We start from the raw sequence: 12,500 nt of genomic DNA on the forward strand, positions 1-12,500 counted from the left end.
ACCAGGGCTGTACGCTCCTCGATCAGCAGCGCTCGCACAGACGCCGGGGGAAGCTGCGGAGCTGCACACACACAAGACACACACACACACACGCACACGGACACACGCACACACACAATTTAGTTACATAGAACAACATTTAGCAGTTTAAAGGTTGCTCAGGCATGAGCTATTGAAAAAATAACAGTGATCACAGTGATTGCCCATAGAGCCTGTATACACATACAGATCATAGCATAGCTACATAGTGAATGTCAGTGTTGGGAGTAATGCGTTACAAAAGTAACTAATTACTGTAATGCATTACATTTTTGAGTAACTCAGTAATGTAACTGATTACAGGGGAAAAAATCGGTAATATGTCCTCGTTACAATGCAAGTAACTTGCACATTACAACGCATTTTTTCACCTACATTTTGTGTGGGTATTTTGTTTTCTTTATACAATGTTCGCGGATCACTGCGAGATCAGCTATTGCATCTGATAGTAGGCCTACGTCCGCGCAGAGATTTTAAAGTTCCACGCAGAACATTGCTTCCTCTTTCACGCTTCGTCTCTCGAAATGGCAGGCTGACAAAGGATGACCGATCCAGAAGATCCAGCTTGCTCGTTTTCAAGATGGGTATATGCCCACTACTTTGACTTAATTGAAAATAAGGACGCCAAGAACATTTCAGTTAAATGCACACTGTCCTTGAAACCCAAACCGTGTTCCACGTCGAAAAAAACAGTAGCCTACAAACAATTTGACGATTTGAAGAGGTGCCATAGCACAACCAAATTAGTCAGGAAAGGAGGGGATGCATCCCATTCTCACGAGACAGGGACACGGCAGGGTATCCGACGGGGGGATGAGTACGTTGCACCCCCCTCACTTTTGTTCAACTCAACATCGCTAAAATTGAAATAAATCCATTTGAAATAAAATATTATATGTTCGCCTGTCTAAGTTGTGAAATTGAAAATGCTTGCTGACGTTGCATCACTCTGTAGCCTATCACTGTAAATTCCAGCGCAATAGTTGCATGAATAGAACTAGCTGTTTGCGCAAAGTCGCAGAATATGCTGGCCGCGGTGCTGACTGAGCGCGCGTAAAGAATAATAGTTCTAGAGTTGTGAGTGAGTGACAAACTGATCTCCGCACAAAGTCACATGATTCAGGCGAGCCACGAGCTTGCAAACTGACTGGCTGGTATCCTCGCAATCATTTTTTTCGCCTATAATTTCGTTCATTGATAAGACATTTTCCCCGGTGTGCTGTAGGCTATATAATTAATATTCAAAATGGGCCTACTGTAGCAATGCATGCATCTGCTCTTTTATCAATAATACATTTCAAACTCGTAGTGCAGTGAGGTGGCTTTATGTTTCAGCCAAGTGCAACGGAGCCTGTGCTGCATGCGTCCGTAATAGTTTTTTTTTTTTTTAAACGGCGCTGGTGTGCATGGTAAGGTGTGGTAAGAAGAGAAAAGGATTAATCATTGCATTGGTGAATCAATATTGTATGTGGGTAAGATGCAATTCCTGAAAATGTTGGTTTTCAGTCTGCAGGCTTCCAAAACGACTTGTGGATGGCAGGTGAAAGTCATGCCACCTCATAGATTTGCACTGTAGATTGCCAAATCCTTATTTCCAGTCATTTTGGCTAAAGTAACTAAAAGTAATGCAAAAGTAGTGTAATGCCTTACTTTTCAAAAAAAGTAATGTTGTAATGTAAGGCATTACTTTTAAATGACAGTAACATGTAATAAGTAGTGCATTACAGTTTTTGAGTAACTTTCCCAACAGTGGTGAATGAGAACAATATAGTAACACAGTATTTTTGGGATTTTCAGATAGATGAAAATGGAATTACCTGTAGAAAGAAAGTGAGATATGCATGATTAAGCTAGAAGGATTCAGATCAGAAAATTAAAATGGGTCAAACTTGAATCTGAGTCTCTAGATTGGGCCTTGACGACAACATGTCCTTTGTGTGTTGCCCTTGTGTACTGTACCTTCAGGTGGTGTCCTGTGGTAGACAGAGGCACTCCAGCCACTCGACAGAAGATCCAGATTCAGACGCACAGAGAATTCATAACGCGTGTTGGGGCTCAAGCCAGGCACCAGAACACTCTGGTTAGTACTGCGGGAACACATGTAAACACACACACAAAATAGCAGGTAAGTAACATACACTCACAAAACTATACAAACAGGAAACGCACATGTGCATATACAAGAACACATACAGACAAATACAACCATAAACACACATAACCATGCAAAAGAACACACACATAAACACACACGTGCGCACACACACACTTACGTGTGGGTGTAGTGTATGGTGGATGCATTCTGGGGCCCCACAGGGTTGTAGCGGATGGTGTAGTTAAGCAGTCTGCCCACCGCAAACGCCGGACGTCTCCAACGCAAGAGCACAGCTGAGGCATTGTGGGATTGCGACGTCAGGTGGTCAGGTGAGGGGAGAGTTGCCACACGTCGGGTTGGGGCAGCTGAACACACAATCATTATGGAGTTAGTCAACACAGTTAACTCAGTTACACTGTCAGTCAAGACAGTTACACTGTGCACACACAAATGAACACTGTAAGATGAGCGAGTGAACACAGAAACGACCCACGCAACTGTACACTGCAAATTGTTAATGAACACAGTCAATGGCAGACTAACAGAAATGTGCATTGCTAGTTAATGATCACTTCGACAACAAAAATGTAATTATAATCTACAGAAGACAGCATTACCAATCAGAAACTATGAATACCTACTACGACTACGACATCATTTTAGCTTTTGAGCTTTCCAAATCTCCTGACCTAGTAACTGTAAAGACGCTGAAGAAGGCTTAGGCCGAAACGTCTGTCTGTCTGCCATGCTAACCCAGTATTAAAACTGCAAGAAATTGATCCGGGAGTGCGGCTTTTTTACTATACTAGTAACTGTATCCACATAAACATATTTCTGTATATTTATAAACCACACATCTAAACTGTAATATTGATATATTAACATCTATATTTTTTATGTTCACAAATGTTGGATTGTGGGGAGACCTACATGGGCATCCTGGAGTGCTAACGGTCTGGTCGGCATGGTAGCCATCTCCATTCTGACCGAAGGCTAGCAGCTTCACATGGTACTTCTCTCTTGGCCCTGTAGATAAAACACACACACACACACACACACACACACACACACACACACACACACACACACACACACACACACACACACACACACACACACACACACACACACACACACACACACCATATTCATATAGTTTATTCAACATCTGACAATTTCACATACACACAAAAATGTTTGCCAATTTGTAGCTAACAACACATAATGCTGAGGCTTTCTCACACCAGCTTAGCAAAAGATAGTCTTTTTCTTCTGGGCAAATGGGCAACTGTCTGCTTTTATTATAGTAATCCGAATGGATAGCCCAACTGGCCCTTAGGTTACTCAGGTGCTGGTCAAATAATTATAATTTTATGGAAAGTTTTTTTTATTTCTGTAATTCCATTTTAAAAATAGAATTTCAGAGGTTATAGATCCACAGCACACATTTTAATTTATTTCAAGTGTGTGTGCGTGGGGGGGTCTGGGGGTCAGAGGTCGGCTGTCTTCAGCTGCTGGGGTGTCCAGAGAGGGGAGGAGCTAAAGCTCAGAAAGGGACATCACCATGGATACCAGCAAAAGACCCCACAAATGACATTCACACTCACCAAAAATATCAATACCACTAGTCACGCACACACACTCTCTCTCATATACACACAACACAGAGAGAGAGAGAGAGAGAGAGAGAGAGAGAGAGAGAGAGAGAGAGAGAGAGAGAGAGAGAGAGAGAGAGAGAGAGAGAGAGAATAATAACAACAACAACAATAATAATAATAAAGATATGTGTGTACTTGGGTTTTCATGAACATCAGTGCGCGATTTCATGCTCTATTTTAATTATTTTGTTCACTGTGGCCAAATAGCAGGGCATTGAGAAATAACCCACATTAGCAAACCCACATAGCCTACACACAGTTCCATCCCTTGGCCTTGAGTGCTGAGGTCCAGCACGGGCACCACCAGGCCAGGCAGCCGGGGGGGTCAAAGGGTGAAGTAGAAAGTCAGGGTCAAAGGCACATGGTCCTGGTGTCCACTGGCCAGCTGGTGGTGGGGGATGTCATGTGGGGTATCACAGTCCAGTGACCAGCTGGACTTCCACCACTTTGGCAGAGGGGGGGAGCGGCCATTGTGATCTTGTGCGGAAGGGAGGAGTGGCCACAATGGCTTTGGAGGAGGGGAGGATAGGGATGGGTGTTTTTTGGGGGGTGGCAGAAGCGGGTGTGAAAGGGGACGGAGGAGGGTCATAGTGGAAGTTGGGGTGCAGAGGGTAGGTGTTTTTCGGTGCCTGAAAGGGGGGGGGGGGGGTTCTTAGAGGGAGTGGCCATAGTGGGGGATGGGTGGGAAACAGCAGCAGACATCTGGGCAATGACCTCTAACCTCGGACTGTGGCATGCACAATGCAGAGGCGCAGAGGCTGTGACAGGGTGTGAGTGGGTGTCCATTGTGTGTGTGTGTGTGTGTGTGTGTGTGTGTGTGTGTGTGTGTGTGTGTGTGTGTGTGTGTGTGTGTGTGTGTGTGTGTGTGTGTGTGTGTGTGTGTGTGTGTGTGTGTCAGGGTGAAACCGCTCAGTCACGGGAAAGACCAAAAGCAAAAACTCAACACAAGAAAGCTGCCTAGAGAGCATGGTCCCTTGTACTTCAGACTGGCGCGACCAACTTGGCTGTGGACAGCCAAAGTCAAAGTCATCCTCAACACCATTTTTAAAAATAGGTGCTGGACAATACTGACAAAATCAAACATGGCAGGGCAAAGTAAATGTGTACAGAAAGAATTTCAGTCATCCAAAAGAGTGGCACCATGCTTTATGCTGTAGTATTTAAAGTAAGCCTATACTGACGAATACAAAAACTAGATTGATACAGAAACTTACTATATTAAAAATATGATTCCCAAATATACACATTAATAATGTGTTGGATGATTTAACCATCCTGCCTACATACATTTGTAATTATATATAAAACCACAAACTTGGGACATATTTTGAAATCAATCATGATAGGAAATATTCTCTGGAGAGCATTGAGTTTTTGATACATGGGTGAATTTCTCTGGACACCGCTCTTGAAGCGAATTAAACACGTGTGAACTTCAAATGCGTAAACATTTCAAATCACACCGAAACATTTCTTTAAACATAGTCTACTCTATATCCTTACTCATAGCCTGTGCTTTTGTGTCCGTGCTTGCATCAGCTAACACTATATCACCAATGTTCAACTAATTTAAAAAGGAAAGTTTAAGATGGAAAAGAGGACGAAATGTGAGAATAAACTTTACAACCAATTTAGTGGCTATAGCTATCATTTTTTTGGAAAGATTCTTTAACATATCATTACTTTACATTACACTTGGCTAGTGCTCTTATCCAAACAATAATTTTACAATATTTCACAGGGTATTGGTTACAGTCCCTGGAGCAATGTGGGGTTAAGAGCTTTGCTCATGGGCACTTCAGCCATGGATGGAGGTGTAGGAGGAGGTAAGGGTGGAATCTGACCATGTAACCCTCTGACTGTAGCCTCTTAATGCAGATGGGCAAGTACTGTGTCGTGACATATGTGACGTGATGTACAATACATGTTTCTGATGTACAGGATAGTAATTATGTTTACTGGCCACTTGACATGGGCACATAACATGGGAATACATCTAATCCAATCGTCTGATATTAATACATGTGTTATATGACCGTATATGACAAAGGTGTTTAAGTAGTCTGTCACGTGCAGGTGTATAGCTAGTGTAGTAGACAGTCAGTCACACAACGTTATTAACAGAACTCTGTCTGAAGCAGAATTAGATTTTTTTTCCACATTTCATGACAACTGGAAGAGACTACACCAAAATAATTTTAATCAGATCAGAATTCATTTGGATTGGGCTGTTAATGTGTACATTTCTATTCCAATTGAGAAGTTATCCAATTTCTTTTCGGTTTTAAAAATATATATTTTTTGGTCTTTCATGCCTTTATTTAGGATGGGAAAGTGGGAGAGTGTGACAGGAAATGAGTGGGAGAGAGAAAAGGGAATGATCTCAGATCCAGAATCGAACCCGGGTGGCCAACATAATAGTACAGCGTCTTAGCTCATTGAGCTACCACGCCCTCAGTTATTCCATTTCTAATCAGATTAAATCCATCCATGTAAACATAGCTAGAGGCAGTGAGGGCAGGGCACCTACCTAGGCCGGTGACTGTGTACTCCAGGTCATCAGCAGGGAGCTGGTGACTGCTACCCTCCGCCTGGCCCTCCTCATGGTAGTAGAGGCGGTAACCCAGGGCGGCCGCTCCACCCGGCGAAGGGTGCCAACGCACTGAGATGGAGGTGCAGTTTATGGGCTGCAGCTGGAGCACCGGGGCCAAAGGAACTGTGTAGACAAACACACACGCACACACACCAGGCGCGCACACAACACACACCAGACGCACACACACGCACACATGAATATAACCAGGACACCTGGGCAACTTGAGTAAAACACTGCAAACGGCATACAGCAATGAGTATGCCAATCAATGTGTACATATGTGCATGATGCACATTTTTTTGCTTGCAATATCAGAGGTCTTGATGTCTGTTTGTGTGCGTGTGTGTGTGTGTATGTGTGTGTGTGCGTGCGTGCGTACATGAGTGTGTGTGTGTGTGCGTGGTTGTGTGGATGTACAGTATGTGTGTGAGGCGAGTCTGGCGTAATTGTGTGTGTGTGTGTGTGTGTGTGTGTCTGTGTGTGTATGTGCGTGCGTGCGCGCGCGCGCAAGTTTTTGTGTGTGTGCGGGTGCGTTTGTGTGTGTGTGCGTGCGTGCGTGTGTGTGCGTGCGTGCATGCGTGCGTGCGTGCGTGCGTGCGTGCGTGTGTGTGTGTGTGCGTGTCTGCGTCCAGTACCTGTGGAGCTGGAGGTCTTGGGGGTGCGGTGGGATGTCCAGGCTGAGGGCTGGCTCCAGCCCACTCTGGTGGAGGCGGTGATGCGCAGCAGGTAGATGGTGTCTGACTGGAGACCCTGCAACAGGTGGACCAATACAGTTTAGAGTTTAGAGTTAAGTTGTAGCCAGGGCCCTAAATTAACATATTTCACCACCAGCCAAAATGACTAGTAAATGAAATCTTACTAGCTAAACACACACTCGCTGATGGGTCAAAGTGGCTAGTAAGTTGTTCTTTTCTACTAGCCAAAATGAAATTTTACCAGCATTTGGCCGGTTGGCTGGTGTTAATTTAGAGCCCTGGTTGTAGCCAAGCATCAAGTCAAGTCAAGTTGATTTACTTGTCCCTAAGGGGGGAAACTCAGCTCTAACAAACACACAAACAACAGACCCCAGATAATAAAATAACATCAAGACAAAGACAGTATAGGCAGGATACCCGTGCACATGCATTTTTCATGCCCGAACGTGTTGCCATTACGCTTGGTACGGTTTGCGCCGAAACACAACTAAAATCACACTATTTTCGTAAGCATATACAGTATAAGACACAGACTACATAGGATATTGCTCGTGTGAAAAGGCATTATGCGTATGGGTTAACCTTCTCTCTGAGACATGGGGTTCACAATTTCCCCACGATGACCTGGACCAATGAGAAGCTCCACATACCTGCAGCAGGTGATGCTCCGCCTCTCCAGGAAGTTCCAGCGTGGTCATGTTGGCCTCGGTGGCCGTGCGCACGCTCAGCTTGTAACCGCGGATACGCCCGCGACTCAATCGCACTGGCAGGCGTTGCCACGATACCAGGATGTCCGTGGGGCTCAAGCTGCTGAGACTTAACTCCGGAGTGCGCAGAGGAACTGGACCAGCACACACACAAACACACACACACAGATACACACACACAGACACACACACACACGTAAGTACATGAGAGCACATAGAGAGCTTAAGTACTCAAAGTTTGTTTGTTTACATGCATGTGTATAGAGCAGAATGTGGATGGGCTGTAATGATATTGTATCGAACCGAGAGTCACGATACCTCTTGTATTGTGATACTTTTTCAAAGTTCTGTTACCCAGAAAACACATGATATGACGTGACAGTGAAGTGAAATCCTCCTCATTATCATTTTTAAACAGTTTTTTAATACTTAGAAGCGACTTGTAATCTGCTCTACCTATAAATGATCATTTATGTTTTTATTTTGTATCTATTTTTCATTTTAGATATTTTTTGGGGCTGTTTATGCCTTTACTGTGACAGGACAGTTACAGAGGGACAGGAAATGAGCCAAGGAGACAAGGAACGTTCGGCAAATGATCCTGGCCGGAATCAAACCCGGGTCCCCGGTGTAGTAACCCAGTGCCCTATCGTTAGGCCATGGCAGGGACATATTTTTTTGTGTGTGTGAAAAAACATACATTTAAAAAAACGTGCGGTGTATCGAACTGTGATGATGAAAGATTGTGATACGAACCGAACCGTGAGTTGAGTGTATGGTTAGTACATCCCTAGCATGTGCAGTATGTATGTGTGTGTGTGAGTGTGTGTGTTAGTGTACTCACCGTCTTCGAGGGTGACCTGTGTGAGGGGTGAGGAGCTGCGGCTGGCCCCGAGGGGCATGTAGGCCACCACGTAGAAGCTGTAGTTGCACGCCGCCTCCAGACCGTCCACGATGTAGCTCGTTGTGTCGTTCCCGATCACCGCCTGGTATTCCTCGTTATTCAGACCTGCACAATGCACAATGTGCTTCTTTAGTGCTTGTGTGAATGTGTGTGTGTGTGTGTGTGTGTGTGTGTGTGTGTGTGTGTGTGTGTGTGTGTGTGTGTGTGTGTGTGTGTGTGTGTGTGTGTGTGTGTGTGTGTGTGTGCGTGCGTGCGTGCGTGTGTGTTTGTTGTACTCTCTGTAGAGTACTAAGTCATGACTCAGTGACTGCATATTGTTTTGCCTTGTGTGTGTGTGTGTGTGTGTGTGTGTGTGTGTGTGTGGCTCTGCCTCTGTGTGTGTGTGTGTGTGTGTGTGTGTGTGTGTGTGTGTGTGTGTGTGTGTGTGTGTGTGTGTGTGTGTGTGTGTGTGTGTCTGTGTGCGTATGTGTGTGCGTAAGTGCGTGCCACTGTGCCTGTGTGTGTGTGTGTGCCTGTGTGTGCGTGTGCGTGTGCATACGGCTGTGCCTCTGTGTGTGTGTGTGTGTGTGTGTGTGTGTGTGTGTGTGTGTGTGTGTGTGTGTGTGTGTGTGTGTGTGCGTGCGTGCGCGTTGTCTCACCCTCTGCTTTGGTGTAATGCACCGAGTAGGCGATGACTTTGTGAGCGTTGTAACTGGGCCGCTCCCAGGCCAGCAGAATAGCTGAGCTGGAGATGGTCTCGGCGCGCACATTCCGCGGGGCGCTGGGCCGCTCCTCCGACATCACCACGGAGAGCCGCGCCCCCCACTGCACGGCACCCTGGGAGTTCTCCGCCACACACTGGTACATGCCGTCATCCTCCGGCATGATCTGGGTGATCACCAGTTTACTGGGTAGCAGCGAGAGCAGCAGAGAGAGACAGAGAGAGAGATTACTAATGTATTCATACTCGAAAACATTACACACATGTGTGTGTGTGTGTGTGTGTGTGTGTGTGTGTGTGTGTGTGTGTGTGTGTGTGTGTGTGTGTGTGTGTGTGTGTGGAGACACGTGCTATACACAATGTGTATGCAAGAATGCTGTATGTTTCAGAATATATTTCTCACACACACACACACACACACACACACACACACACACACACACACACACACACACACACACACACACACACACACACACACACACACACACACACACAAACACAAGGACACACACACACACAAAGACACACACACACACACGCACACACACACACGCACACACATACACATGCACAGCAGTGGTTCTACCCCTTTTTGTGGCCTTATGGGGCTCCTAAATGACAGCCACATCGCAGTAAATACCTGCAAAATAATAGAGTTGGTGGGGCCCCTAGGCAATTGCCTATTGTGCCTATTGGTAACACAGCCCTGCACACACACACACACACACCCACACACACACAGACACACACACACACACACACACACACACACACGCACGCACACACAGGGACTGTACCTGGTGTACACCTTGATCCTGCCATTGGAGTGCAGCTGCTGCCCATTCTTGAGCCAGGTGATGTGCGGAGGGGGCACGGCCTGTGTCTGGCAGCTGAAGCGGGCAGTGCCAGCACGAGGGTGCGTCTGGCTCTCGGGGCGCTCCAGCAGGGTCGGGGGTGCTTTAGGAGAGAGGCATGTCGACTTATTAGTAAAAAAAACCATAGAGTGCACACACATCCAAAAGATTCGTATACTAAGTCAGACACATTGTAGCGAAGGGGAGTACAGTTACCCCGTCTGGACAATAACCCAGACCTGCTGGCAGACGTGTCAAAAGTAAAAGTAAAAGTAAAAAATAGAACCACAGTTTCCTTCCAACACAAGTTATCTGAGTAACCAGTAGACCCGTGTACTTGTCTTACGACCAGCTAACTGTGCACTGGTTGGATCAAGTTTGTGATGGGTTCTTGTTAGGTTTTCAGTGTTTTTCAGTAACAACACAGTCTGTCTATCTATCTCATTAGGAAAAATAAATGGTGTAACAGCTATGTAATGCCATGTGCTAGTGTTGTAATTACACCTCAAAAGTACTTTCACTTTTACTTTTGACACCTCTGCCTGCTGGCGTACCAAACCAGAACAATGACCACAACACTGAGGAGCCAGCCCCTTCCCAGATCTTCCCTGTGAGGTGTGTGCATAAAAAGTGTGTATACTGTAGGTCTTCTGAGAAGAAGTCTCCAGCTATTTATTACCCAGGACAGTGAGGTTGGCCACTACAGAGGTGTAGTTGCGCGTGCGCGGCGTGGTGGCTCTGCACAGGTAGAGGGCGCCGTGGTGCGGCTGGACGTTGGCGATGAGCAGGTTGCCGCCGCCCAACACGCGAGTGTTGGACACGTCGATTGGCTTCCCGTCCGCTCGGCTCCAAGACACCAAGGGCCGGGGGTTGCCCCGGGCGACGCACTCCAGCACCGCGGTGCCACGCTGGGCCACCGAGTGGTTCTGTGGCGCCACCACAATCTCAGGACGTGCAGACGCTGTCAGACCTGGGGCTACAGATGGAAATAGAAACAGACGCACGCACACACACACACACACACGCACACACACACACACACGCACACACACACACACACACACACACACACACACACACACACACACACACACGCACGCACGAAAACAGACACACACACACACATACACACGCACACACATACACACGCGCACACAGACACACACACACGCACACACATGCACACAAAAACACACACACACACACGCACAGAAAACAGATACACACACACACACTTGGTAAAACACCCACTTCCACACAGACTTGACATAGTTCTAAAGTGTTGGACATAGACCAAAACAAGTCCAAACAAACCATACCCCCAACATGCATTGCAACAAGAAGATGCTCACCTGATTCGACAGACAGACTGGCCTCCTCACTCGCAACTTGACCCGCCAGGTTGGTTGCTAGACAACGGTATTTCCCAGCATCCTTATCTTTGACATCGCTGATTTGCAGCACTCCATTGGGTAGCACTGTGATTCTGGGGGGAAAATGGGTGGTCAAAGGGTTAGGAAATATACACATAGCACCACAAATACAGAATCTACTGATTCAAGGTGAGCATGCGCCCATTGTCCATGGTAGATGATTGGCCACAGAGAGAAGCCGTCCACAGTGAATACACTGATTAACAGCCAAGAACAGGCAGGTCACTTTTTAAGCCGCCTATTTGTCCATGACTGCCTGGCAGAAGAGATATTATGACTCAATGGGACAACTTCCTGGTTAAAGACAAGGTGAAATAGATACAATAAAGAGATTCACCTTTCTGATTGGACCGGTAGGACTCTTTGGTTCAGCTGCCAGGTGATGCTGGCGAGGGGGTTGGATGTGACATCACAGGTGAATCGGGCTACTTCTCCCTGCCTCACCACCAGAGGCTGTGGCTGTACCACGAAGGACGGGATGCCTACAGAAGACACAGAAACAGAGTCAAGTCGAGTCAAGTCAAATCAGCTTTATTGTCAGTTTCTTCATATGCATAGGTCATACAGGGAAATTGAAATTACATTTATCCGTCTATCCCATTCCTGGATATAGACATACACAGGAGACTGCCATTAACAGAGATTAGAGTGTAAGAGAGATCAGTAACAGTATACAGAGTATTGTTGCTGTTGTTGTTGTTGACGTTCCAGATCTCTTCCAGTTCATACTACATTTTGGGCATGGGAGACACAGCATGATACAGCTGAACTAAAGGTCCAGGCCAATGGCTCAGTGCTACCGTATGAGGCTTCGGG

At 46.3% G+C, this 12,500-nt stretch overlaps 1 protein-coding gene across 1 annotated transcript in view; it reads right to left on the reverse strand.

Annotated features, from left to right (window-relative positions):
• The window catches only part of LOC134447052 (protogenin B-like), a 25,581-nt gene that overhangs the window by 3,826 nt on the left and 9,255 nt on the right, over nt 1–12,500 (reverse strand). Inside the window, exons 3-15 of the mRNA XM_063196337.1 lie at nt 12,022–12,166; nt 11,604–11,737; nt 10,931–11,227; nt 10,195–10,354; nt 9,333–9,580; nt 8,635–8,799; nt 7,734–7,924; nt 7,024–7,138; nt 6,323–6,508; nt 3,065–3,160; nt 2,313–2,499; nt 1,999–2,126; nt 1–61 (exon numbers count right to left, since the gene is read on the reverse strand). The exon at nt 1–61 is cut by the window's left edge and continues 110 nt beyond it. Of these exons, the coding sequence (XP_063052407.1) occupies nt 1–61; nt 1,999–2,126; nt 2,313–2,499; nt 3,065–3,160; nt 6,323–6,508; nt 7,024–7,138; nt 7,734–7,924; nt 8,635–8,799; nt 9,333–9,580; nt 10,195–10,354; nt 10,931–11,227; nt 11,604–11,737; nt 12,022–12,166 (2,113 nt within the window). The remainder of the gene's footprint in view (nt 62–1,998; nt 2,127–2,312; nt 2,500–3,064; nt 3,161–6,322; nt 6,509–7,023; nt 7,139–7,733; nt 7,925–8,634; nt 8,800–9,332; nt 9,581–10,194; nt 10,355–10,930; nt 11,228–11,603; nt 11,738–12,021; nt 12,167–12,500) is intronic.

Source organism: Engraulis encrasicolus, chromosome 4 (genome assembly GCF_034702125.1).
Source record: "Engraulis encrasicolus isolate BLACKSEA-1 chromosome 4, IST_EnEncr_1.0, whole genome shotgun sequence".
NCBI classification, from domain to species: domain Eukaryota; kingdom Metazoa; phylum Chordata; class Actinopteri; order Clupeiformes; family Engraulidae; genus Engraulis; species Engraulis encrasicolus.